At 50.0% G+C, this 25,392-nt stretch overlaps 9 protein-coding genes across 9 annotated transcripts; 3 read left to right on the top strand and 6 right to left on the bottom strand.

Moving 5' to 3' along the window:
• Nucleotides 1–2,643: 2,643 nt before the first annotated feature.
• EPUS_06567 (uncharacterized protein) lies at nt 2,644–4,436 on the bottom strand (the record flags this gene model as incomplete). The annotated part of the gene is made up of 4 exons (XM_007803086.1): nt 2,644–3,423; nt 3,477–3,860; nt 3,915–4,056; nt 4,105–4,436. The coding sequence occupies 4 exons, from the start codon at nt 4,434–4,436 to the stop codon at nt 2,644–2,646; spliced, it is 1,638 nt and encodes a 545-aa protein (XP_007801277.1).
• Nucleotides 4,437–4,989: 553 nt separating this feature from the next.
• On the bottom strand, nt 4,990–6,044 carry EPUS_06566 (uncharacterized protein; the record flags this gene model as incomplete). Its single annotated transcript, XM_007803085.1, has 2 exons — nt 4,990–5,892; nt 5,955–6,044. 2 exons carry the CDS (start codon nt 6,042–6,044, stop codon nt 4,990–4,992), a joined length of 993 nt encoding a protein of 330 aa, XP_007801276.1.
• Nucleotides 6,045–6,576: 532 nt separating this feature from the next.
• On the top strand, nt 6,577–8,778 carry EPUS_06565 (uncharacterized protein; the record flags this gene model as incomplete). The annotated part of the gene is made up of 1 exon (XM_007803084.1): nt 6,577–8,778. The coding sequence occupies one exon, from the start codon at nt 6,577–6,579 to the stop codon at nt 8,776–8,778; it is 2,202 nt and encodes a 733-aa protein (XP_007801275.1).
• Nucleotides 8,779–10,372: 1,594 nt separating this feature from the next.
• On the bottom strand, nt 10,373–11,115 carry EPUS_06564 (uncharacterized protein; the record flags this gene model as incomplete). Its single annotated transcript, XM_007803083.1, has 4 exons — nt 10,373–10,539; nt 10,595–10,679; nt 10,734–10,904; nt 10,954–11,115. 4 exons carry the CDS (start codon nt 11,113–11,115, stop codon nt 10,373–10,375), a joined length of 585 nt encoding a protein of 194 aa, XP_007801274.1.
• An 859-nt stretch (nt 11,116–11,974) lies between these two features.
• On the top strand, nt 11,975–12,430 carry EPUS_06563 (uncharacterized protein; the record flags this gene model as incomplete). The annotated part of the gene is made up of 2 exons (XM_007803082.1): nt 11,975–11,999; nt 12,075–12,430. 2 exons carry the CDS (start codon nt 11,975–11,977, stop codon nt 12,428–12,430), a joined length of 381 nt encoding a protein of 126 aa, XP_007801273.1.
• Nucleotides 12,431–13,578: 1,148 nt separating this feature from the next.
• On the top strand, nt 13,579–17,898 carry EPUS_06562 (uncharacterized protein; the record flags this gene model as incomplete). The annotated part of the gene is made up of 2 exons (XM_007803081.1): nt 13,579–14,169; nt 15,262–17,898. The coding sequence occupies 2 exons, from the start codon at nt 13,579–13,581 to the stop codon at nt 17,896–17,898; spliced, it is 3,228 nt and encodes a 1,075-aa protein (XP_007801272.1).
• A 608-nt stretch (nt 17,899–18,506) lies between these two features.
• On the bottom strand, nt 18,507–19,942 carry EPUS_06561 (uncharacterized protein; the record flags this gene model as incomplete). The annotated part of the gene is made up of 3 exons (XM_007803080.1): nt 18,507–19,222; nt 19,306–19,813; nt 19,862–19,942. 3 exons carry the CDS (start codon nt 19,940–19,942, stop codon nt 18,507–18,509), a joined length of 1,305 nt encoding a protein of 434 aa, XP_007801271.1.
• A 2,482-nt stretch (nt 19,943–22,424) lies between these two features.
• Nucleotides 22,425–23,726, bottom strand: EPUS_06560 (uncharacterized protein; the record flags this gene model as incomplete). Its single annotated transcript, XM_007803079.1, has 3 exons — nt 22,425–22,599; nt 22,683–23,226; nt 23,282–23,726. 3 exons carry the CDS (start codon nt 23,724–23,726, stop codon nt 22,425–22,427), a joined length of 1,164 nt encoding a protein of 387 aa, XP_007801270.1.
• A 951-nt stretch (nt 23,727–24,677) lies between these two features.
• EPUS_06559 (uncharacterized protein) lies at nt 24,678–25,226 on the bottom strand (the record flags this gene model as incomplete). The annotated part of the gene is made up of 2 exons (XM_007803078.1): nt 24,678–25,010; nt 25,065–25,226. 2 exons carry the CDS (start codon nt 25,224–25,226, stop codon nt 24,678–24,680), a joined length of 495 nt encoding a protein of 164 aa, XP_007801269.1.
• Nucleotides 25,227–25,392: the final 166 nt, after the last annotated feature.

Genomic DNA, 25,392 nt, shown 5'->3' with positions numbered 1-25,392 from the left:
TCTCCTGCATAATGTCCTGCCTGATCTCTCTGCTGTGCCAACAAAACAAACCTCTGGAGTGGACCTCAATGACGCTTACAGCTTCGAACAGTTCTTCAGCATCTGTGTAGGGGCAATTAGAGATCATGCTTCTCCTGAGGACAACTGGTCGAGATGGTTCCAAAGAGACGAGGTGCTGTTATTTTCAGGGAATACATTAATCAAGCGTGGTTCGAAAGCCATCAGCGCTGTCCTTCTGGCGGAATGGTTGATAGACATCCGCCACTCATTGTCCTTCCTGTCTTGCCTCCGTTGCCAAGACCGCCAAGTGATACCCCTGGACTCATACTTACTAAGTTAGATAGCGTATTTCGCCGTTGGGACATCAGGTATTATTCCTCCAGCTGACCTTCATGTCATTGCTTTGGACTTACTTCAGAGGAAGATCCTTAGCTATAGAGAAGTGCATATGGAGATCCACATTTCCCATTTTCTCTCAGTTACTTTGCGCCTAGAACTCCCAAGGTTCTTCAGTCGGCATTTCGTATTCTTTGTCTGTATGTGGTAGCATAACATACCAGAGGAGCCTACTCGATACAATATGACCTCCTTCAGCCTCCATACCTTCCTCACAGCCCAGCGGTGACCTGGCGGAGGCACAGAGAGGTTAGCTGTGCGAAACTGCACCGGAGAATCCTAGGTAAAAGTACCTTGGAAACGCCTGCTCTCTTCATGCTTTCCTATTGCATCCTTTAACTTATCCTCGTGCAACCGTGCGTGTAAAAACCTCAAGATGCCATAACCTCTTCAGCTATACTGCTCCTCTCTCTCTCTCTCTCTCTCTCTCTCTCTCTCTCTCTCTCTCTCTCTCTCTCTCTCTCTCTCTCTCTCTCTCTCTCTCTCTCTCTCTCTCTCTCTCTCTCTCTCTCTCTCTCTCTCTCTCTCTCTCTCTCTCTCTCTCTCTCTCTCTCTCTCTCTCTCTCTCTCTCTCTCTCTCTCTCTCTCTCTCTCTCTCTCTCTCTCTCTCTCTCTCTCTCTCTCTCTCTCTCTCTCTCTCTCTCTCTCTCTCTCTCTCTCTCTCTCTCTCTCTCTCTCTCTCTCTCTCTCTCTCTCTCTCTCTCTCTCTCTCTCTCTCTCTCTCTCTCTCTCTCTCTCTCTCTCTCTCTCTCTCTCTCTCTCTCTCTCTCTCTCTCTCTCTCTCTCTCTCTCTCTCTCTCTCTCTCTCTCTCTCTCTCTCTCTCTCTCTCTCTCTCTCTCTCTCTCTCTCTCTCTCTCTCTCTCTCTCTCTCTCTCTCTCTCTCTCTCTCTCTCTCTCTCTCTCTCTCTCTCTCTCTCTCTCTCTTCCTTTGTTCTCCCTACCTCGCTCCCTCCAACGACGCAAAAAGCATATCAGAATGTGCTGGACCGACCGGAGAGAAGAGACAAAGACGATCGCTACCCGCCCCACGAAGAACGAACGTTGTACTCCGCAGGGAATGCTATACTTCAACAGACGCAGTGAGTCTGACAAAGGAAGGGTAACCGACGAAGTCATGCACAGGCGCGCGCAATGTTCAAAACCGGAACGCAGGAACCACCTAGCCGCAGTCGAAGGTCTGCAATCAAGCCCCGGGAGTACTACTCAGCAGCCCCGAACGTCGCGGGATCCGTGCACTGAGGCGATGATTTCACCGCCGTGCACATCAATTAAACCCAGATCATCTACTGTACGGTCAGAGAGCCGCTTCTCTCTCCACTATCCGTCTATTCAAAGCCCGACACCGCTCCTCTCAAACCAGTCGCCCTCGGCCCGATCGCCAACCCAGGATCTGGCGTGGGAGGAGAGTGCAGGGAGAGTATCGGCAGGACGGGGACATCCCTCCCCAGACACCCAGAGTCCCGAGATGGGTATTGGATGACACGACGGATTGGGCCGTGCTGGATGGTGGGGACCGGAAGAGTTATTGTATTGTCGAGTTGCTGAGCATTGTTATTGATGATGACGCCGTTTTGTTACGTGTACGCTTGATTAGGTTACCAGACGGGGATGAATGATGGTACTGGGGGGTTGAAGCTACGAAAAAAGGGGGTGGGGTGGGGCAAGATGGTGTGTCATAAATAAGAGAGCGTGGAAAGGGAATTGAAAACGCCAGATCATTGTTTGCGTTGTTGATGTGATTGATGGCAGGGCCCGGGGTTGTTTTTTTTTTTTTTTTTCCTTTCGCATTTCGGAAGTTCTTCCTGACCGAATAGACGAATAGACGAATAGACGAATAACTCGGAGTCGGTGGTCTAGAGAATGAGCTATATAATCCAATGCTATCTCTTGGACCAGTTGGTCAGATCTCCTCCTCACGTGTTGCACATACACATTTATCCCATCGACATCTTTGCGAAATGAGTGCTGAGAAATGACGCGAGTAGAGAGCGCTAGACGCGATTAAAAGGGAGGGAAGGCCGAAAGCAGTGCTTTTCATAACCAACATTACCAGGTCCAAAGACATGCGCGTACAGAAAGAGGGTATGGGAAGGGGACGGACTTAGAACAGAAAAATAAAAAAATATCCAACGCTTTACCCGCTGTTCCTCGAGGCTCTTGAATGAAAGAAGATCCACGACATCTTAGACGGTATACCAACCCATCAACAGTCGATCTGTCACTCTACCATAATGCTAGATTCGCGGTCAGGAAACGCTATTGACCGGCGTCCGCAGCGTACTTAGATCTTCAGCCGCGGTGACGAACCGCTCCATTGGCGGCTTGCCCGTACCGGCAGGGAGAACTTCGCCATTGGCAACGACAAGGCTTTCGGACTCTTCCGGCGGCTTAGTAGTGCCATTTATGGCCGTTGGAGGTACAGCGGTTGTTGTCTCTGCTGGTGGCGTGGTGATGAACGTTGATGCTGTGCTTCTTGAGTGTGTCATTGAAGGCGGGTTGCTGGAATCTAAGGGTTCGGCTTGAGCTGGGTTTAGCGAAGGGGGTGGAGCTTGTGCGGCTTCTGCTGAGATTATGGTGGTTGACGATAGTGGTGGAACAACAGTGCTTGGTGTTTCGACAGGGAGAGGTGCTGGCTCGATTGTTGACGGCGCTGGAGCAATAGTACTCTCTACTTTAGCTGGGGCAGCTACAGGCTCCAATTTTGCAGGCCTTCTAGGCTTTCCATTCACAGTGCCGACAGGGACTCGTTGATTTTGTTCCCATAGGCAAGGACCTCCAATCCATCCTTTACCACCGTTCCTTTCCACTGCCTCCCTTGTCACTTGGTCCAGATGAGGATCCATGCCGATATCCCAATCGAGGTTACCACCATACTTCTTGGGAAAGTCGTCTGGATGGATGTATTCGGATAGCCGGGCCTTGACTTCATGATGGCCGAGAATGAAGATTTTATTCACGGTGACAGGGTCGAACCATCGCTTAATCCAACCCCAGACTGTAGGAAAGAAGGATGGGGCGCCGATAATCTAACGGGGTTAGTGATTGTGATGATAGTCCGTCCGGATGATGATTTTCTTACAAAGATTCTATCCAAGGTTTCTGGATAATGTGCAGTTGCCAAAACACTAGATTCTTGCATGTGACTCTTCAAATTCCAAAATTGCTTCAATCCAACGCCAGATATATCGACTATGTTATTGCTGTTGGTGATGGGGACTTCCGGATTCGGTCTTCCTTCCAAGCTCGAGCAGAGGGGTATTGTAAAGCGAAGTAAATTTTCGTAGAGGGCGAAAAGGGGAAGCATCTTCGCAGGTGTACTAAGAGAAGAATGGTAAGGTAGTTTTGCTTTGTAGGCAGCTGTTTCTTTCGCATAAGTATTCACATTTTTCGAATCGAGATGCTTGATAACGTAGACATAGACCGGTATGCCACGCTTGTCTCGATGCCCAGTCCATTGCGGATACTAGCGAATTTGTAAGAGCGCGCAAAACAAGGATCCTTTGTAATTAGGTCCTACCATTCGCCGAGCTTTCTCGTAGAATTGAACATCAAAGTTCTCGTAGAGTTCTGTTATCTTGTTCTCCTTTGACCATTTCTCTGTATCACGGAACTGCGCATATGCGCCATTGATGTCAAACTTCCGTGCTCGAAGGTAACGTCTGCTCCGTCAGCCCTCGTCAAGCAAAGCGGATAATTCTAGTGCTTACAAGACTGTCGGGTCATCGTGACTTGCGGGTTGATCCTGGCTGGCCGGCCGGTAGAGACCCTGCTGATGAAGAATTGACTTGAACTTTTCAAGCTGGCTTTCCTGGTATGGTGTTAGGTGGTTCAGATGGCCTGCGAAAGGATCTGCATTGGAGCGGTTGCTGGTGACTTGATACAAGTCATTTCTGAAGGACGAATATCGCTGCGGTTGTGGTGGTGATGGTGATGTTGTCTGATTGTGTGCTGGTGATGGCGCCTCCTGCGGGCCGTGGTTGGATTGCTGAGAGAGTTGCGATCTTTGCGATTGACCAGTCCAGGTCTTGAACAAGCTCATTTTCTACAAGAGGTACCGAAATTCGCGTCTAAGTAGTGGGATGAACGGTGACAAAGGAGATGCAGTGGAACGAAGTGCAAGATACATATGGGGAGTAGAATTGGAGATCAGCGTCCGGGGGGTCCGGCTCCACTATGGATCAACACGAGAAGAATAGTAATCCATATGTCATACCGTCGGAGGCGGGCGTTGACTGAGGCCGCCTGGCTTAATAATACACACGCATTCATCTTACATACCAAGCATGAAGATATACGTAGTACGGTGGAATCCTTGTGACAAGATTTCTCTTGTCCTCCAATGGGCTAATGTGTTCAGGTAGGATAAGCTGGTATAGCTACTCCATGACAATTCGATGTTGTTAGCGCTTGTTGCCAGAAGACCACACGCCAACAGATCGCGGGAGGCCGGTGCTCTTGTCAGCTTACTGGTAAGTAGTGTAAAGTTTTAACTGATGGGTTAGGTAGCCTAAGCAACAACTATCTGGAGTAGACGGGTAACTTCCGCAGCTCACACTGCTCACACTGCTCACACTGTCTAGACATGACCAATTTCACTTCTTTCTGCTTCGTGTGGTCCTTGCAGAAGGTAACGGTGGAGACTTCGCTTTCTTCTTGCTCTTCAATGGAACCCTACCCGAGGCAGCCCTTTTCGCAGGAGGCTTAGGAAGAGCTCCATCGCTGTTCTCATGTTCAACATCACTTGCTTTTCGTTTTCTGCCTGCTGGAGGTTTCGATGCTGTCCCCGTCTGATTCCCTGGTCTGTCCTTTTTCACTCCGTTGACTCGCTGTACAGGTATCTCAACAACAACTTTGTGGTGTCGTGAAACTGGCGGACCTTGTAGATATGACGTTTGACGTCTTTTGTAGTCTTTCGGTGCTGCTCCTTCGTCTTCATTTGCGTCCGGCTCTTCCGTATGTCCATTGAGCTCAACATTTTGTGGCAGAGTTGTTTTTGTAGTAGGTATAGGGAGACTTTTTCCATATCCTCTATCACTCTTACTGCGAGTGCCTAACTCGCTATTCCTCTGTTGCCTGCCGAAGGGTTGACTTGATCTGAAAACCTCCCGCCAATTACCAAGAAGTGCAACCCGCTCTCCCATGCCTGGTTCATAAAGCTTCTTCTCCTTGTTCTCAACAGAAGATGATCTCCAGCCAGTGGCCTTTGGGGGAGGGTCCCATGGTCCTGTGCTCTTTGAAGTCACCACTGAGGGATAAACCTGAATGTCACTTGTAGCGGCAAGCTTGCGCTTCTTTCCCCGGGGCAAGCCGTTGGAACTGTTGGACTTGTTTGTTCGTAAGAGGCTACCTTCCTGCGGGTTGTCTTTCAACAGAGTGGGATCGTCGTCATAGTAGTCGTCCGAATAGTACTCCCAGTCCGAATAACCATCCATGGTCTCGTACGCACCATCTTCGGCATATACGGGAGATGGAAGAGTGTGTTCGGCAAGATCGTCCTGCAATAGCGTCAACCATCGCCATCCTATCAAAAAGACGGTACGCTGTGAGATGGTCTTACGGCAAGTACAATCTCGCCATCGTCATTCCAAAATAGATCTCCTTCAAAGTCGTCGGCTTCGTCATCATAGAAATATCCATCGTCTGACATGATCGAAGGCAACAGTGATCGAAATGCCGAAAGCTTGGTTCAACGTAAGGATTTTTGGCCCCATCGATCAGAGGAGCAGGATCGAGGACTACCCACGTAACTTCGAAGACCAGCTGATGCAGGCAGCCGTTTACGGGGTGATTAGACAAGGTCTGGCATGGATCGTAACAAAAGACACTAAAAGAAACTACTCGGTGGTCGAAAGACTCAAGTATGTCGTCTGTGACACAAGTGCTCTCAAATCCAATGCCTTCCGACCGCAGATGCTGCGAGTGATCCCGGAGAACTGAAGCTTGAAGACCAGACGAATGCTGCCAAGAGCTGAACGCGCTCCAGGAAAAGCTTCCCCCCGCAATGTCAACCCCAGTTTGAGAAGGCCCGGCTATTCGCGGAGGACAATTGGGATATGTAGTATGTAATCATACGGGAGGACAACTACTTCAACGCAACTGGGATCTGCCTGGTTGTTATATGTTGTTCTATCTCACGAAGACACAGAGCTGAGGCATCTTTTCAACAGCAACGCCTGAAGATGCCTCGAGCAACCATTCTGCCTCTATCGACACCCTACCGCATCGCATTTCGGTCCCCTGTCGTTGCAGGAGGTCCACGCAAACAAATCTCCACCTCCGCACCGCAGTCGAACGTTGATCCTCTCGATTCGATATTGATAGCCAACCGAGGAGAGATTGCTCTGAGAGTTACCCGCACTGCTGCTCAACATGGCATCCGTACGACAACCCTTTACACGAACCCTGACGCCAAATCTCAACATGCGCATTCCTCACAATGGGCCTTCAATCTGGGAGAAACGGGGGCTTATCTTGACCAGGACAAGATACTCCATGTTGCAAAGTCACAGAAGTGTAAAGCAATCCATCCAGGTTATGGCTTTCTCTCAGAAAACGCTGCTTTTGCCAGGAGGTGCACAGAAGAAGGAATTGTGTTCATTGGACCTCCATGGAAGGCTATTGAAGACATGGGAGACAAGGCAAGGAGCAAGGATATCATGAATAAGGCGGGGGTACCATGTGTGCCAGGCTATCACGGTCGAGACCAGTCCCTAGATACCTTGGCTCAACAAGCGGAGGAAATTGGTTTCCCAGTGCTGATCAAGGCTGTCCGTGGTGGAGGAGGAAAAGGAATGCGCATAGCAAGATCAGCTGCCGAATTCTCAGAAATGCTTGAATCGGCAAAATCAGAATCAAAGAATAGTTTTGGTAATGACGATGTCTTGATCGAAAGGTACATCACCACGCCGCGACACATTGAGGTTCAGGTATTTGCAGACAAGTTCGGTAACTGTGTCGCCCTTGGAGAGCGCGATTGTAGTATACAACGCCGGCACCAGAAGATCTTAGAAGAGTCACCTGCTCCGCATCTGGACCCTCGAACGAGAAATGATCTCTGGGAGAAAGCCAGGGCTGCAGCTTTAGCAGTAAAGTATGAGGGTGCGGGCACTGTGGAGTTCATCTTCGACAATGACTCTGGAGAGTTCTTCTTCATGGAGATGAATACGAGATTGCAGGTCGAGCATCCAGTGACGGAGATGGTCACTGGCCTTGATCTGGTGCATTGGCAAATCATGGTCCCAGAGGGTAGACCATTGCCCCAAAATCAAGAACAAGTCGAGGCTGCAATCGGCACCCGGGGTCATGCAATTGAGGCTCGTATATATGCTGAGAACCCAGCAAAAGGCTTCATCCCTGATTCTGGCAAGCTTTTGCACGTACGCCTGCCAACGCAAACCGAGAATGTCAGGGTTGACAGTGGGTTTATCGAAGGTGACGAAGTGTCCAGTCATTACGATCCGATGATCGCAAAGTTGATTGTAAGAGGTGACACTAGAGAAGAGGCAGTGAGAAGTCTTACCCTAGCTCTTGACGAGTATGAAGTCGCAGGCCCGATCACGAATATTGAATTTCTGAAGAGACTGTGCAAGTCTGAGGATTTCTTGCGGGGTGCGGTAGAAACAGGCTACATTGACAAGCATCGAGATGAGCTCTTCACTCCAAAGCGCCTCGACGATGAGATCTTAGCACAAGGCGCTATCGCTTCATTCTTTCAGAGCTCCTTCTCGAAGTCGCCATCGCCCTTGAGAGCAAGTAATGCCTTAGCATGGCTATCACCCTATTCTGACTTTCAGTCCCGTGTATTCCATTTTCTATCCGCCGATGAAGAACCGAAGCTCGGTGTGAAGCCGCATCCATATAGCGTCCATTTGCGTCAAACCAGTCCAGGCCGTTTCTCCGTCTCGATTCTTGAGTCTCAAACCTTTAGGGATGTTGCATGCTCAGCGAACTTTGATATTTCAACGTCAACTTTGACTACATATTTCCCAAGCACTCGTCTCACATCCCGTGTCATCATTCCATCCTCCGCCATCAGGTCCTCCGCAACCTTACCTATCCATATCTTTGCTCGGGGCAGTCTATACCGCCTCCTTCCTGCACCGCCCACCTGGCTATCTGCAGCCCTTGGCGTCACTGAAAATCCGAATTCTTTACTGTCACCCATGCCATGCAAGATTTTACGTGTTGATGTGCAAGCAGGAGACGTGATGAAGAAGGATCAAGCATTGCTGATAATTGAAAGCATGAAAATGGAAACAGTGATCAGAAGTCCAGGCGAGGGTCTGGTCGTGAAAAGAGTAGTTCATGGCCAGGGAGAAGTCGTAGGGTCGGGTGTTGAGTTGGTAGAGTTTGAAGACGTGGGGGAGAAGCTTGATTCATGATCTGATCTTGAAAATGAAGACTCAAGCAATTATGCAAACGGCGCTCTCTGGGTTCAAACCTGTCGAGTAAGCAGCTACTGTTTGAGGTCCTGAACCTGTTCGACAATTAGCCGCGACAATTTCGCTTAACACATGGAGGAATTCACGACGCCACACAAGCATGGCTGCTCTACGAATATGAAGACAGTCTCAATGCCGTATCACCACATATCCCATTCGACCTAACGAATATTCATGGGAGGACAGTCAGTCAGCAAGACTCCGAAAAGTGTTTACTGAAGCATTCGTCCTGGAGGACATATCACGATGGTAGACTTCGTCTCGTGCATAACAGACAACGGCGAAGTCAATAACCAATCTGCATTCCCAGCAGCAGCAACAACAGAACACGAGGTTTCACCGAGCATATGTCAAAGCGTAGCACGAGCCCAGATCTATAGTTGTGAGGATTGGGGTAAAGTCATTGGCTGGCGCGACTTTTCATTTTGGCCTCACCAGGTGCTGCTTCCTAGCCATGGGTTGCAGGATGTTCGATACTTGCTCTAAGAACATTCAGTACTGTCAGAGCTGTAAGATTCTCACCCCTCACACGCAGGAGCACGGCCAAAAAGCCGCCTCCCTGGCATGGCTCTCCTGGTTGTAAGCTGCTAGTAAACTTAATTATGTTCTCGAGCCAGCTTGGCACAACGACAGAACCTTCTCAGAATTTCCAAAATCGTCAGCTCGTAGGATGGATGCACGTGATGCATATTCCCGATCGGGTAGTTCGATTGCTCCAAAAGGCACATGGTGAACCAAATTGTACTTCAACTTGTGGATAACTACTAGTTAGAGGACTAAGTACATGATAGCAATAGTGCATCCAATGCTTTTTTTATTCTTTTTGACGACACCGAAGCCCACCAGAGCCACGAGTCCCAGCCTTCGTGTGTAGTGTCGAGGCGGTAACCAGTACTGCATCCGAAGAGGGCGACTTGGTTGTTAAGATGAATGCTTCTGATCATGCTCCTTTCGGGATGCGGGAGACACTTGGCTCGACTGAAAAGATGCCCAAATTTCGGTTCGGTGGACGGAAGGGACATGGATTTCCGAGTCGGGTAGTACACTTACCGCGAAAAGAATCAATGGGGAAATTTTATCGTAGCGCCGGGGGGCCACCCCAATAACCTGTTGTTCGAGATGTAATTTTTTGCTCGCCTCATCTTCTTGTCTTCTTATACGCGCGTCTGCTGCGAGTCTGGTCATATCTGGTCTGTGATTTATAGGAATGGAATTTGTTGTTTAGTATGATACGTGGGTCAGGCAGACCAGTTATTTTATTTGTATATGTACGTACACCGGTGCTTCATGTGCTCTGTAGAACCACATCCTCTTAAGGGAGCATGGAGATGGGTAAGAAAAGGGGTGCCACGCAAGGCTCAAATAATGTGACTGAAGGTTCTCTTAACGACTTCTGGTACGCCCACCATTTCGACGCTGACCATGACATGTTCTAAACAGCCAAAGACCAAGGCCCACGAAACATCAATAACATAGACCAAGAGATTGAGGAGCGACGTGCCCATCTGAGATTGGGACGTCCTTGAATGCAAACCTAGCCAAAAGTAAAAGACTGCGTCGCATCGCCTTCAGAACAAGAGGCTTGATCGAGGACGTTTCCCTTGACTGCCAAGCAGCTTCCGGCATCGTTCTTGAGCGCAAGTGCCAAAGGACCAGCACCACCCGCAAAATCGAAAATTTGAGAATCGGTTTGTTCACCACCTGTACATCATGTGATCAGAGTTGTGGTCAGCATGCAGGGAGGGCCTGTACTCACCACCATCGGCACGCCCACCACACGAAAAGAGATTGACTTGGTTTCCAGCGGCGCGACGAGGATCAAAGTTAAGACAGGCTTGTGTCTATATATTTGTTAGACTGAGTTGGGTAGGACAGGTTGAATGGAAGGCGGTTACCAGAGTACTGACAACCAGCATAGCTCTTTTTTGGTTGTTGTGTTTACCACTGGTGATAATGTCCCATTTCTGACCATCAGTGCTGTTACAAGCAGTTACCTGAACAGGCGTAAGATTTGCTCGGAAGTCCCCGGACAATTGATCGACTGAGAGACATTTTCCGCCAGAAGTCTACAGAGTATATTAGGGCATGGTACATTCCACGGATGAAGGTACACACCTTGATTGCCGTGTCGGAAAATGCCCGTGTAGCTGTATCATCTCGGACCTGAGCTTCTTCGAATGCAGCTTGATCAAGCTGTTGCACGGCACGCCTGAGAGCAGTCGGAGATGCAGTCAAGACAGAAGCAGCAAGAAGAGTTGTTGAAAGAGGGACGATCATGATCGGATAAATAAGCAATGAAGAAATATGACGATAGCAAAAAGCTTGAAAGACCGGATAGTTACGCTGGCTGAAGGAATGGAAACCTGACCAGCAGGTGAAGCGAATGAGAAAAGAACGATAGAAAGGAGTGGCTTGATGTGGCTGAACACAGTGGACAGTGGTCAGCAGGGGAGATAGGTTACACTATATACCTTGGATTGTGGATGGTGTACTTCCATCGGCGGACATGAAAGGAGCGTTTTGAGGGTTGTGAAACCAGGGACGAAGTTGACGCGCGACACCTCCTTCACCACCTTTAGTTTCAGGTAGCATTTGGGCCAGTGGTCAGATCCTAATTGACTCAAGAAGTCTTTCTCTGATACCCCATCTAGTCCTTAATAAAATACACTGTTGAACATTGTCCTGTGAAAACATCATTGGAGTTTGTGACGCGTTCAACATGTGTGGCGGTAGCTTGAAATAGCATAGGAGCAAGAGCTTCACAAATATGAATGGTGGAGATAATACCAAGGTACTCGAGTTCTGCAAAGAGGCTTGATTGACGATCCTGCTATGCAGTGCTATGCAGGAAATGCTTCTTGTATGATTCTAACCGTGATCATTTGGCGGGTACAGTTGTGTCGACGAAGATGGAGGTTAGTGGTAAAAAAGCGATGCCAATGTTTAAGTAATCAAGCCCCGGCTAAGCCCCGGCTACAGCTGGCAACATTCTCAGAAGGACTCTTGGTGCACTCGCTTGCAAGCGTGGCAATCGTCTTATTCCTTCTAACTAGATCATGTTGGGTATATTTCCTAGCTCTATCCTCGCAGCCGACTCTGGTTTACGGCGGTCAAAAAATCAGGCAGCTTATCTGCGATGCCCTCTTCTTGCAAAGAAATCCGTATGTCATCATATCTCTTCTACGTTTTCTCAGCCGTGGATACCCGGCCTTGACTTGCTAAGATCTTGTGGCCAGGTGCTGCTCTCGCCAACTGCTTACAGAACAGTGACTGTATCCTCGTCGAGCGGCATACCCCAGTCGAATGTCTGACACCTCCTCTTCTTGACACTCTGCCCACGCAATGCCAACAACTGAAGCGAGGCCTTGGGCAGTGCAAGCGAGGATTGGTGGATATGCGCAAACGGTTCAGAGGCAACCAACCCATCAGTGTCTCGCAGGAATTGGAGGGTGGCGGAGGCACTCAGATTAAGGGAGCAGGTGGTGGGGGTGGGCAGCTCTACGGAGGACGACCAGCTTTCAAAGCGGTCAAGGAAAGAAGTGGTCTAGAGCCGGAAAATCAGATGGATCCGGAGAAGACTAGGGGTCTGTAGCAGAGCAGATTGAAAGGAGAAGGGTCAACAAACCCTTGCCGAGCGCCGCTGTTCTCGAGGTTAATAGTTGATGCTCGGTGGAGAGGGGACACTAAATGGGGGAAGGCTCTTGGAAAGCCAACACTGCAGTCATGGGCGGTACTGCAGATCAGGCTGGTGTATGCATTGCATAATATGGCATCAGTGAACCCAGCCGAAACATTCCCCACAATATGCCTCTTCAAAACAGCTACGACTCTTTCAACAGGACTTGATGGCTCGTAAGCTGTCAGCGATCACCATCCTACGAGAAGGATAAAACATTCTGGAGGCCGAAGAAGGCGTTTGCCACATTTGGTGCAGGATATGACTGACGAACCACAACCAGGTCAGAAATAACACCGGCTTCCTTCATGTGTGAGGACATCAACATGTTCGACAAGTTTCTTTCCCTTCGGATACCATGACTGAAATTACAAAGCTCATTGGTGGCTGGCCGGATGCTACTTTTGACATCTTGTTCGTTACTGCCTTTAGCCTTCATACACAACATTCTCCCCAAGCTCTGTCTTTGTGACATTGACATGCATGTCAATATTTCGGACATTAGATCGACCATTGTCCAAATGGCTGATATTATTGGAGTTACACCAATAGAAAGAGGCCAAGTACTATATCATGGTATGCACGATTATGCTCAGCGTACACGAAGGGGAAAGCATGCACTATACGGAAGCGATTGGAATAGGAGGACAACCTTAGCGGGTGGTCCCGCAAGAGTCAGCTTCCGGGGTCGTAGTGAGAAGAACAAAAAAGCTGCAAGGAATGCAGCATCCTAATACAATGTAATGTTTTATTGATATATCTTTCGTCAAGCTGTTATGGACCGTCATTGTGGACACAATCCTTAAAGAGCCGGCCACCAGTCTACAAGTCTGACTTCATTGCTCTTGTCACTCAAGCCAGATGTGATAATGGTCATGAGTGAAGTGAAGTGACTTTCACCTCGACTCAGAGCGCCACAAAGATACTGCTACCTAGATAGAGTCCACCGAGTACTTGTCTGAGTACGAGCATTCAATCCGCAAAAAGCATACCAGCTACTACATAGCAGGCACACTGCGCAGCTCCTTTGAGTCTGCTGTTTTTAGGTTGCGTTCACCTCGACCATGCCTGAAAAAATGACCTGCAGTCTTACAAGTCTTTTCGGCAAGACATTTGGTCATAAACTGCCTCCTCCTTCTTCCGCCTATGCACTTCCACCAGTCCAAGTGCTCCTTTCATCCCGAGACAAATTCTCCGAATTCTATCCGCGCCAGCTACAGCACGACACTCCTCTTGCTACCGTCTATCGGATCTATGTCGCTATCCTCGGAGGCCGCCACCTCACCCTGCGCAACGAGATAGAGTATTTCTGGAACCAGCACCAATGGCGTGTTTGCGATATCCCCGAACCACCGCCTTCTGTTGTCCAGGAGAGGGACCAACGCGCTGTTCTGGCCACGATCCCCTACCTCCTCGTCAAAGCATTCAATCGCCTCATAGACCGGGGACTGCCACGAGATACGCCACCAATCATTCACGATGAGTTGATGGCGGAGCTAAAATCCCGACCTAAGGTGTTTGAAAAAGTCCCTAGATGGGCCGAATTGGTGGAGCCATTGGATAGACCGTTGGTGATACCGGACGCCAGAGGTGCGGCACCACGGGATGCCAATGACCGTGACGTGGACGGCGAGATGCGCAAGAAAAATGTTTTGGTATTTACGTTGCTGGTCTTCTTTGTGTAGTAATCCGAAGATCTTCTCGTTCTCCATAATATCTTGAGCATTCGGGGTGACCTGCAAGAATAAAGTTCCATTGTTTTGATGATCAGGAAGAGATGGGGTTCTAAATGTCTGAGGACACTGTAACTCGGGCTCCGATTCAACCGCTCGATGTGGGAACCAAAATCAGGGCTCTTTTGATACTGCCAATGTGGACGCGGTTCAAAGCCCTTTTTGCGACGTGGCCGACCATGCATGAGCATCCAATAACAGTGAAATGGCAAGTCTGATCTTATCCACCTTGGTATATATGAATGACCCTGGCCTTTTTGGTTCAATACTACCGTCTGCCAATTAGCTCAACAACCTCAACTTGAGTCTTAGCAGCGGTATTTCTTTGTTGCCTACATGTGGCACCTGTGCCACTCTTTTGGTGACTGCACTCGTGGACTTACGCCAGCAGGGACTACTTTGGGGCATATACCATGTGAAGCAAAGATACTGATTATGAAGCATGCACGACAGTATTGCAAGGCTTCGAGCCAATAGGAATCCAGACCTGGACGATGGAAGCTATCTCACAACAGGAAAGAGTTGATCGAGGCTTTGTACTTCAGTTGTATAAGGACATCACTATTTAGCGTGCTTCACCGCTTATGTACCTAAGACGTCCGGGATACGCCATCAGGGCGGAAGGCTAATGCCGGTGGTCTTTGGAAGACTGCCTATGTTCAAGACTGGCCAAATTATGTGGGTTGTCTACCTGAGTGAGGAAGTACTCCGTATGGTTGACGCAATAACACGCGACACTGCCAAGCTACATAAATAGAGTCGGATCATGCACGAATTTAAAAAGTTCTTGACTCGAATAAGCAGATCTTGCCAGCCAGCTTTCTGCATTAAGTTCTTTGCTCACACATAGACCTGCTTCTTGGTTCTCAGCTTCGGCAACACCTGAAGTCTCCTAAGATCCGTGCTGTGGACCATTAGATCAACAATGCCTGTCCTTCAAGCCAAAGTCAAAAGCGTGCTTTCTGGAGATACCCTAATATTGACCAACCCAAAAGGTGCTGAGAGAACCCTTAGCTTAGCCTACATCTCTGCACCAAGACTGAAAAGAGAGGGAGACGAGGTGAGCCTGATGCGCTCTTACAAGGGTCTCTGTTAACCTTCAATGAGCCATTCGCGTTTCAATCAAGAGAATTCCTGAGAGAGTTACTTGTTGGAAAAGTGATCACCTTCGAGACCTTTTATACCGTTCCCACCACAAAGCGAGAGTATGGTCGAGTCAACCTGCCCAATGGGCCCAGCTTCCCCGATCGGGTGGTAGCCGAAGGATGGGCCAAATTGCGAGACGACGCTGGCAAGAAGGAGGAAACCGAAGATGCTGCTGCATATCTTGAAAAGCTGCGCAATCTCGAATCCTCAGCCAGAAATGCCGCAATAGGCGTATGGAGTTCCACAGGTGCGAAGATAGAGACGTCTTACGAGGTGACGGATCCGAATGCTCTGGTCGAAGAACACAAGGGAAAGCCATTAGACGCCATAATAGAGAAGGTGCTGACTGGGGATCGCTTGATTGTGCGCTTGTTGGTTTCGCCACAGAAGCACATTCAGACAATTCTTGTTGTTGCCGGAGTACGGACGCCCTCAACAAAGCGAACTTCACCAGATGGCAAAGAAATTCCCGCCGAAGCTTACGGAACTGAGGCGCAACAGTTTGTTGAAGAGAGATTACTTCAACGGAAGTGTGCTATTCAGTTGGTGGGATCAACCCCGCAGAATCAGCTGATAGGGTCTGTGATACATCCTAGAGGCAATATTGCGCAGTTCCTACTTGATGCTGGCCTCGCTCGATGCAATGATCAGCATGTCACCATGCTTGGGAACGATATGGCGGCCTTCCGACAATCAGAGAAAGCTGCCAAAGATGCTCGAAAAGGACTCTTTGCCGGCCACGCTGCTCCGAAAGCTGGAGGTGCGCCGGATGCCGATTATACTGTCGTCCGAGTTCTGAATGCGGATACGATATTTATACGACCACGTGCCGGTCCAGAAAAGAAGATCAACCTTAGTAGCATTCGACAGCCCAAACCCTCCGATCCCAAACAATCACCGTTTTCAGCAGATGCAAAGGAATTTCTTCGAAAAAAACTAATTGGCAAACATGTGAAGGTGAGCATTGATGGCAAAAAGGCGGCCAGTGAGGGCTATGAGGAGCGAGACGTTGCTACCGTCACACTGAATGGGAAGAATGCTGCGTTGATGCTAGTCGAAGCTGGTTATGCGTCTGTGATACGACATCGAAGAGACGATGAAGATCGATCCGCAGATTACGATTCACTCCTGCTCGCCGAAGAGGCAGCACAAAAGGAGGGAAAAGGAATGTGGGCGTCGAAACCACCAGCTGTCAAGCAGTATCAGGACTACTCGGAAAGCCTACAGAAGGCCAAAATGGAGGCTTCTGTGTTGCAACGGCAGAAGAAAGTCCCAGCGGTCGTCGATTTTGTCAGATCTGCCTCTCGTTTTGTGGTGCTAGTGCCTCGAGAAAATGCAAAGCTCACCTTCGTCCTCTCGGGTATTCGCGCACCCAAGTCAGCCAGAAATGCCGAGGAGAAATCAGAGCCATTCGGTCAAGAAGCCCACGACTTTGCAAACCGAAGATGCATGCAACGGGATGTCGAGATTGACGTTGAGAACACTGACAAAGTTGGCGGCTTCATCGGCACCCTATACGTCAACCGCGAGAACTTCGCCAAGGTCCTCGTCGAAGAAGGCCTGGCAGAAGTCCACGCCTACTCGGCCGAACAGTCCGGCCATGCAAACGAGCTCTTCGCTGCAGAAAAGAAAGCCAAAGAAGCCAAAAGAGGCATGTGGCACGACTGGGATCCCAGCAGAGACGAAGGCGAAGCCCAACCATCCGAGCCAGCACCTACCACAGACACCACGAACGGCGACTCCACCACCGCCCCTCCTAACTCCGCAACCCCCAAAGCAAAAGACTACCGAGACGTCCTCATCACGCACGTCGACCCGGAAACGGGGCACCTAAAGCTGCAACAAATCGGGCCCGGCACCACCTCCCTGACCGAGCTGATGAGCTCCTTCAAAGCCTTCCACCTCTCCCCCAGCACCAAACCCTCACCGCTAACCAGCGCCCCCAAAGTCGGCGACATCGTCGCCGCCCAATTCAGCCTCGACAACGACTGGTACCGCGCGCGCATCCGCCGCGTGGACCGCGACGCCAAAACCGCAGAGGTGACGTACATGGACTACGGCAACTCGGAGAACCGACCGTGGAGCCAGCTGCGCCCACTCACCCAACCCCAGTTCAGCACCCAGAAACTGAAACCCCAGGCCATCGACGCGGTCCTGTCGTATATCCAGTTACCAAGCACATCGCCCACCTACCTCGCCGACGCGGTGGCCTTCATCAGCGAATCGACTGACGGGAGGGAGTTGGTCGCCAACGTCGACCACGTAGCCCCCGACACCGGGATCCTGCACGTCACGTTGCTGGACCCGAAGAACAGTAATTCCGTGGCGGAGAGTATCAATGCGGATGTGATTCGCGAGGGGTTGGCGATGGTGCCGCGGAAATTGAGACCGTGGGAGACGAGGGGTACGGGGCCCGAGGTGTTGAAGAAGTTGCGCGAGTTGGAGGAGGAGGCTAAGGAGGGGAGGAGGGGGATGTGGGAGTATGGCGATTTGACTGAGGATTAGGCGCATTTCTGTACTGTACTGTGCTGTGCTTAGGTTAGGTGGGGTGAAGAGGGTGGAGGGAAGGAGAGGATGTGGAAAGAGAGGAGTGGAGATTGGTGGTGCATGATTTAATAATATGATCAGACCATGGCATGGAATCGGAAAACGAGGTTGCGTGATGGATATGAAGGAGCCTGAAGTCGGCGCATCTTGACTCCTGTTTGATCTATCCCATCGGATATATGCCAGGAGAGAACAAAACAACACGGCATGGTATAGCACAGCATAGCAAATGCAGCACAACACAGCACGGCTAGTGGTCGGTTGTATAGACAAGAGGAGTGCGGGTTGAAGAAATTTGTTCTCATTCCTGATCACCTTCGTCCGTTAGCTCATCTCAGTAACATCTGGATCCTTCCAGCGATGCCTCGGAAAGCTGAAATCTTCCAGTAATTGAAGATACTACTTATCTTGCCCATTCCCGGGCTCTCCGCTCCATGCAGGGGTATATTGCTGTTGGTGATACAGGTAAGTTTCGGCCGTCGCAATCGTTTCGTGGTTTGGACAGAATAGTACACATGCTCCCTCACGATCGTACAGATATCTCGTCTCCATTCTCGGCGCATGCCTCAAAACACAGGCGGGGGACTACCCGATCCTCCTGCGCCGCCATCACCGCCACCACCGCCACCGCTCCTCAGAAAGCCTTTCTTGGCCGCCGCTTTGAAAGGTTGATCAGGGTCTTTTGCTTTGCCCTTCTTGTCCGCTCGAGCCATAACTAGCAGCTCATTCTCCTCCACGTCTTCATTATTTTCCTTCTCATTTTTCCTCCCTCGATTGTCCTGTTTTGGAAGCTGGGGTCCAAGGTTCGCGCTACCGCTATATTTCCTCTCCTTGTCAATCAACATGCTGAGTTGGCTCTTCGTTCTCGGTAGAGTGGGCATGTCATCTTCGTCCTCATCGTCGTCTTCGGCGATTGCCGCAGTTGCCGCTGATGGTGGGCTGCGCTCTGCTGATTTGCTCGCCTCAACTTCTTCTTCTCGTTCGTCTTCTTCCTCATCGTCATCATCTTCCTCCATCCGCGCTTTACCCTTAGCTGCAGATTTTCTGTGCTCGGGCATCTCATCAAGAAAGCGAACAGATTGACCCTTCCCCAAAGCCGCAAGGTTTATTGAGCTGGTGGCGCGTTTCTGGTTCTCAACAAACTTGCCGCGGAAGTTCTTGTCAACTAACCATGATGAAGGTTGTTGCGGCGTCGAGAGCGTAGTATCAAGCGAGGCACGCGACGAAGCTGGTGAATCAACGTCCTGCCATGAACTCGACGGGAGCGCAAAGTTTGCGGCGGCTATGATCTGTCAGTGGTGAGGATTCTTCAATATCGTTGTATGTCATAGATGAAGTTCAAGAACTTGGCAGAGGTATACTTACTCAGCAATGAAGGTAGACCCATGGCTGATTTTGGAGTCGTCCTGCCCGGTTGACCTCCGGCTGAAGGAGAGGTCTGGCTTCCTTTTCTCTGTTCACCAGACCCGGATGTCTGGCTGCTTCTCTTCCTCGGAGCCCCAGGTCGTGCCTTTCTAGTCCCAGTCGCTGCGGCAAAGCTCGTCTTCTTCTTTCCTGCAGTTTTTGGGCCCTTATCCGCAGCTCCAGTCTGGGGTGAAAGAGCTCCCGAGCTTTCAGACGATTGCCTCCGCCGAGGATTGGTGTATAAGTCTTGTACATCGGCCTTGGGTGATGGTACCTTGGCAGCTTCAGGTAGGTCATCGAATTCAGCGTGCGATTTTTTGAGAATCGGAAGAAGAATCCGTGACTGATCGGTGGATGGCCCAGGGGACGCCCCCGTTTCAGTTGTACTGTGCCTCGCAACAGGTCGCTCACTTTCTTCACTAAGGGTCTGCGGAGCTGCCAGTTGCGGAGGAGCAGCCCTGAGAAATGTCTGGCCCATCAGCGGGAAGGCGCTCTAAGCTGGACAAAGCAAACATACCGAAGCCTGAGTGGGTGTAGTCGCAAGTGGAGTTGGCACCGGCGTAGTGCGGACCCGATTGCCTCCTTCAGATATAGTCATGAACAACCTAGCAAGGGTGTTGCCACGGATGGAATTAATAATGCTTTCGTTGCTCCATATCCTCCAGAAAAAATTCTCGAGTCTTGTTCCTCCGTCGTCTTCGATATGAGTACTGTTGAGAGTATAGACTGAGGAGGCGTCAGAAGCATAATCTTATGGCAGAGATGGAGCCTGGAATACCCCTCCATAATCTGGCCACATCATCTACTTGAACGCGCTCGTTGTTATCGATTTCCTCGGTGATGGTTTCAGTATTTGTAATGAGCACCGGTGGCAATCCTCCAGGCATGACAATCAATCACGCCCTGAGCAAAACGAAATTCTTTCGTCGGTTGCTTTTTAATATTTACTCGTCATGATAATGGACCTGAGGGAATGGACACGAGTTGTTACGAAGATTATGGCAAAGCTGAGTCAACCCGCCCCAAAGGCGTTGGTGGCCTCTGCCCAGGCAGGAACCGACCGTTGCCTCGAAAGGTCGGTGTGACCTTACCCGGGGTGAAGTGTCAGGAAAAATAGGAAGTATCAGGTGAAGACTCTAAGAGCCGAAGAGCCCCAGGCACCGCACCGTTGGCGCGGAAGGTGTGTAGGAGTGCCGAAAGCTTATTTGCTAGGAAGAAACGGGATGATGTCGTGGGGCAGCGCAGCGGCAGCGCAGGGTCTTCTTCGCGGCGGACCAGAAGAAACGAAAGGGCACGAGAAGCAGATAGGGGAATGAATCGAGTGAAGGTCAAACGTCTTGCGTGGGAGGATAATGTAGGAAGGGGTTGATGATGGTGATGACGATGATGAAGTTGTGAGAAGCAAGGGCAGGGCGAGGGTAGAGGGTAGCAGCAGCACTCAGCACACGAAAGAAGGATCGAATATGTCACACGATACAAGATACGCGTACCTACCCATTGGCAACTACCCAACTCGCCAGCAACATTAAGTTATTAGGCGGACTGGCACCAGAGTCGGCAGGAGGACCCAAGGCAAGCAGCCCGACAGCCTGGAACCAAGGGCTGACTGAACTTTTCGAAGGGGTTGAGGAAAAAAGGGACAAGACTTAGGACAGCCCGAAATTGGCGGAGGATGTGGCAAAGACCAACGCCTGTGGCTTCCAAAGCCCGACTTACTTACTCGTAGCATCATTTTCCGAATACGCTCTGCTTAAGGTCGTTGATCGGGTAGCTGGCCAATTGTATGTCCCGAGAACGTGTCCAGAGCATGATGAGTGGTTTATGCCAACTTTATTTAAAACAACAATGAGAGTCATGGTCTTTGGTGGTTTCCTTCGGAACCGCTGATGTTTGGATGGGGAGCTGTTTGCAATTGACCGCCTGATGAGTTAGGAAAGTCCTTGACACCTTGGGTATTGCTCCGAGAACAAAGCCGGAAAGTGAGGCCAGAAGGGGGATGACATAGCCGTCCTGGAAGACCGCTGCATAGTCTGGCCTGGCGGCAAGGATCCTATCTCCCAATATTCAACTGCTTGACAGGACACAAACGTCCACTTATCGTTGATCAGCTCGTCACTTTTTCGCCGCTCCAAGAAACGATCAGCTATGTCAAGCTATGTGGGAATGTCTTGTCAAGTGCAAAATGATGCTTGCCTGCAGCTGGCCCCGGGCCATGCACAACCAAACCCTTGCCACTTCTTCCCTTGCTCCTCAGCTCCAAGGCGGGCTTGTCTAACTAGTTGAGTTAGTCCCGATTCGCTGCCTTTTCCCCTTTCCTAATCTGGGCATTTTTCTCTGGCAAGCCAATTCGACTACATAGTACAGGTTGTAGCACACAATTAACGTGTTTCGGGATTTGTTCTAGAATTCTGCTATCTACGTAGTAAGGAGCTAAGCTGTTGTGTTGTGCAAGGTGACAGTCTCTCCCCTGCAGATCAAACAGTCCAGAGAAGCGGGCGGGAAGGCTGAGGATTGTTCCGGAAAGGGTGGCGTTGGGTATTAAAATCACAACCGAATCATCTGCCTGACGAGTGATCACGAGGTACAAGGCGGTTGATGGTCATCTGCAATTGTCCTTTCGGCCTCGATTTGACCTTTGATAGGATCAGGAGGTAACGAAGGGATTAACCTGGTCTATCAACCGCAACGATCGAGTAAATTATCACGTAAGTAATACTTTTCCGTTTGCCTCACTTCTCAGTCACGACCGCTGACAAAGTCGGGGTGCATTAGTACATCTAAGGATAAGAATCAAAACCATGTACAGAATATTATTTAAGTTCACAAAAATTAAAATATGTGCTTGTGTATTAATAAAATTACGTTAACAAAATTTATATTGAAACCAATAACAGCTGGACTAAAATACCGATTCTAGCTCATTCGAGCAAGGTGTTTGTGGCTTGCCCACTAAGCCCGCCTGAGTAACTGAGGCAAACGTTCCGTCCCCTTGCGGAACCGCCTCATCTATCATCTGCATATGCATGGTGCCGACAACAGTGCAGCAAGATTGCCCGTGATCCTGATACCACGTACACTCTTCAGGTCACGGTGTATCCTCCATCAACTCTGAGCTCTGCGCCTGTGACATATCCGCTGGCATCACTCAACAAGAAAGTTACAGCTCCCATCAAATCTTCTGGTCTGCCCATCTTGCCCACAGGAATCAAAGAGGTCCACTGGCTCTTAAGGTTGGGATTATCGTCCAGGATTTTCCTAGTCCTGAAGGAGAAGGAGAGGTATTGTGTTAGCATCCGCCTCCAGGAGTACAGGGGCAATAGAAACATCTCAGAACTTACAAAGCGGTCAACATATATCCGGGACTGATGCAGTTAACTCGGATATTTGCATGCGCCCATTCCACTGCCAAACTCGCGGCCAAGTGTCGGACTGCTGCTTTTGCTGCATTGTACGGAGCTTGTGGCTGCGGCACGTTGACAATCGCACCGGACATGCTTCCTATCATGACGATGCTTCCTGGCGCGTTTCTCTCCATCAAATGTTTCGCCACGCCAGTTGAGAAGAGATATGTGCCATCCACGTTTACACCCCATAGCTTCTTCATCCGGTCGTATGGATAGGCAACGGCATCGTAGTTCTCGGTGAAACCTGCGGAGGTGACCAGGTGATCGATCTTGCCATGTTCTTTGATGATCTCGGACAGTGCGCTGGTGACAGAATCCGGATCCGCCACATCAGAGTAGTGTGCCGTGACTTTGGGGGTTCTAGATACGCCGGACTTTTTGCCATTGGGAATTTTCGCACGGTCATCTCCTTCAGATGCAGGGTTCTCCTTTTCGAAGTGGGCTACCAGCTCCTTGGCTTGGTGTGCTGCCTCGTCGTCTGTACACAGGTCAGTGATATGAGTGACACGTCCTGCACCGTCGTCGTGACTCACTATTCAGATCAACGATGGCCAGGTCAGCTCCACTTGCCACCAATGCCTGGCCCATAACCAAACCCAACCCTCGAGCACCACCAGTTACAACAGCTACTCTGCCCTCAAGTGAGAAGGAAGGAAGGGTTCTTTTAAAGTGCGGGCCTCCCCGTCCTTGGACAATTTGGCTGCGTGGAAAGTCCTGCTCGGCTGGATACTCGAAGCTGACACCTCTGTCTGTCCGAGAGAAGCTACCTTCATGTGCTTCCTTATCAAAAGGCGCTGCTGCCGTGCTTGACGAACGATACGGGTCTGCCTTTGAACCATCACTGGCCCGCACCGAGGTGGAGGATAGCCATCGCACTGACCTTGGGGCGCTTGGAGTGCTATGTCTAGGGATAATTGTAGAGATGCGCTGTCGGATTGCGGGGCGAGTGGCCTGCCTCGAGGCTTGACATATTGACATTATGAAGGCTAATGTATTACTGACAATCCAAAATAGCCACCAGGAGATGGTTATACATTCAAAGAGAAAAGCGCTCCGTCCAATTGTTCAGGGCTTGCAAACGGTGCGAAGGCAGAGACAGGTGTTAATGGCGAGCAGGAAAGGCTTCAATTAGAACTGCAGCGCTGATCAATCAACGATAAGAACAGTCCCAGAGTATCTACAGAGAACCTAGGACAGGACATCTCGTCACCCGGTCGTCGTTTCCAAAGGCATTGGGTGCCGATCGAAACATTATTGAGATCCAGCTCTGGCGTGAGGGGCCTTCGGGCATTCTCTCAAGCCCCACTATTAGCTGTGGAAGAATAGATGACAATAAATATGAGTATTCAAATGCACCGCGAGGACCGTTATATAATTCCCACAAACTGTGTCGCCACTAGGCGGCCAAACCGGCAAGGTTCTGGATGGTAGCATATTACGGAGTACGCGTAAGCACTTTAAGTGAACATTTTCTGCTCTGTATTTAGCGAGTGACTTAGATGAGGAAAAGCAGTTGATGTTGCTTCTTCACGTATGGACCGGTTGAACATATCAAATGGTACCTGAGGGACTCTGAAATGAAAGAACACATGATCAATACCAAATTGAATTATGCTTTAGCTGAGTATTCTTAACACTTCGAGAACTCTCTCGTGAAGCAATTCACTGGCGTATCATTACCCGTGGAGACCATCAAATCCCCCGATGCTTGTTGCTAGTAATGTTGTTGAGGATCGAACTAATGGTAGAGTTGCGGAAAGAAGGCAAGGTATGCTGTTGATCCAAGATCCTAAAAATATGCATCAGCCTGAAAGGCTCAGACCAAGAACTGCGCTGGCTCTTGGTCCACTGGTCATTCCCTCGCTCGCAGACTCAGGAAAGCAACCCAACCAGCAGTTCCTTGTTCCAACCTGAGACCGCATTCAGCCTTCACAACGTTGCCCTTCCAGTATGCAAGCTGCGGCTGCCCTTTCTCCACCTCCAAAAACCGATGCCACCCACTATGGCGCTCACGAACCAAAGGAGCATGTTGATCAAATCTATCCAAACCGCGTTCTTCATCCTCGAAATACCACCATCAGATCCAGGATCCACATTGATGTACATTGATCCGAAGAGACCGAATACGGCAGTCCAGAGTATGAACAGGATCGCATCCCAGCCGAAGAGGATTGCAGTGGTAAAAGAGCTCATAAGTAGGGGAAGGATGGCATAGACGAGAGCCGTGATGGCGCTGAGCACAGCTACTGCAGTTGCGAAACCCTGCGTTCACTTAGATCAGTTACTGGTCCTGGCGGAGAGTGAGAGGAGCCTTACCCATCTGCTGTCGCTATACTTGTCCACCTTATCGGCTTTGTTCAGGTCCTGCGCATAGAGGCCCACCACTGCAAGCGCAAACACGATCTGAAGAAATCGAAGGACGAGATTCAGAATGTTTTGTAGGCTGAAACGCGAGCTTCCACTACTTCCGAAACCCATGACGGAGGTTTCTGGGAACGAGTTGACTTGTTTCTTGTTGTCGTGATGAGGAAGTTGCAGAGGAATGCAACAGTGTTGCACAACAGAGACGTGCTCCCTGAGTAGGACTGTAATGACTCGAACGGTTAGCGGCAGGGTCCGGAACGACAAGGTGACTGTAGTCAGC

The sequence above is a fragment of the Endocarpon pusillum genome (assembly GCF_000464535.1).
Source record: "Endocarpon pusillum Z07020 unplaced genomic scaffold scaffold1962, whole genome shotgun sequence".
In the NCBI taxonomy this organism is placed as follows: domain Eukaryota; kingdom Fungi; phylum Ascomycota; class Eurotiomycetes; order Verrucariales; family Verrucariaceae; genus Endocarpon; species Endocarpon pusillum.
The sequence above is the reverse complement of the archived record's forward strand: the minus strand, read 5'-3'. Positions and strand labels throughout refer to the sequence as shown.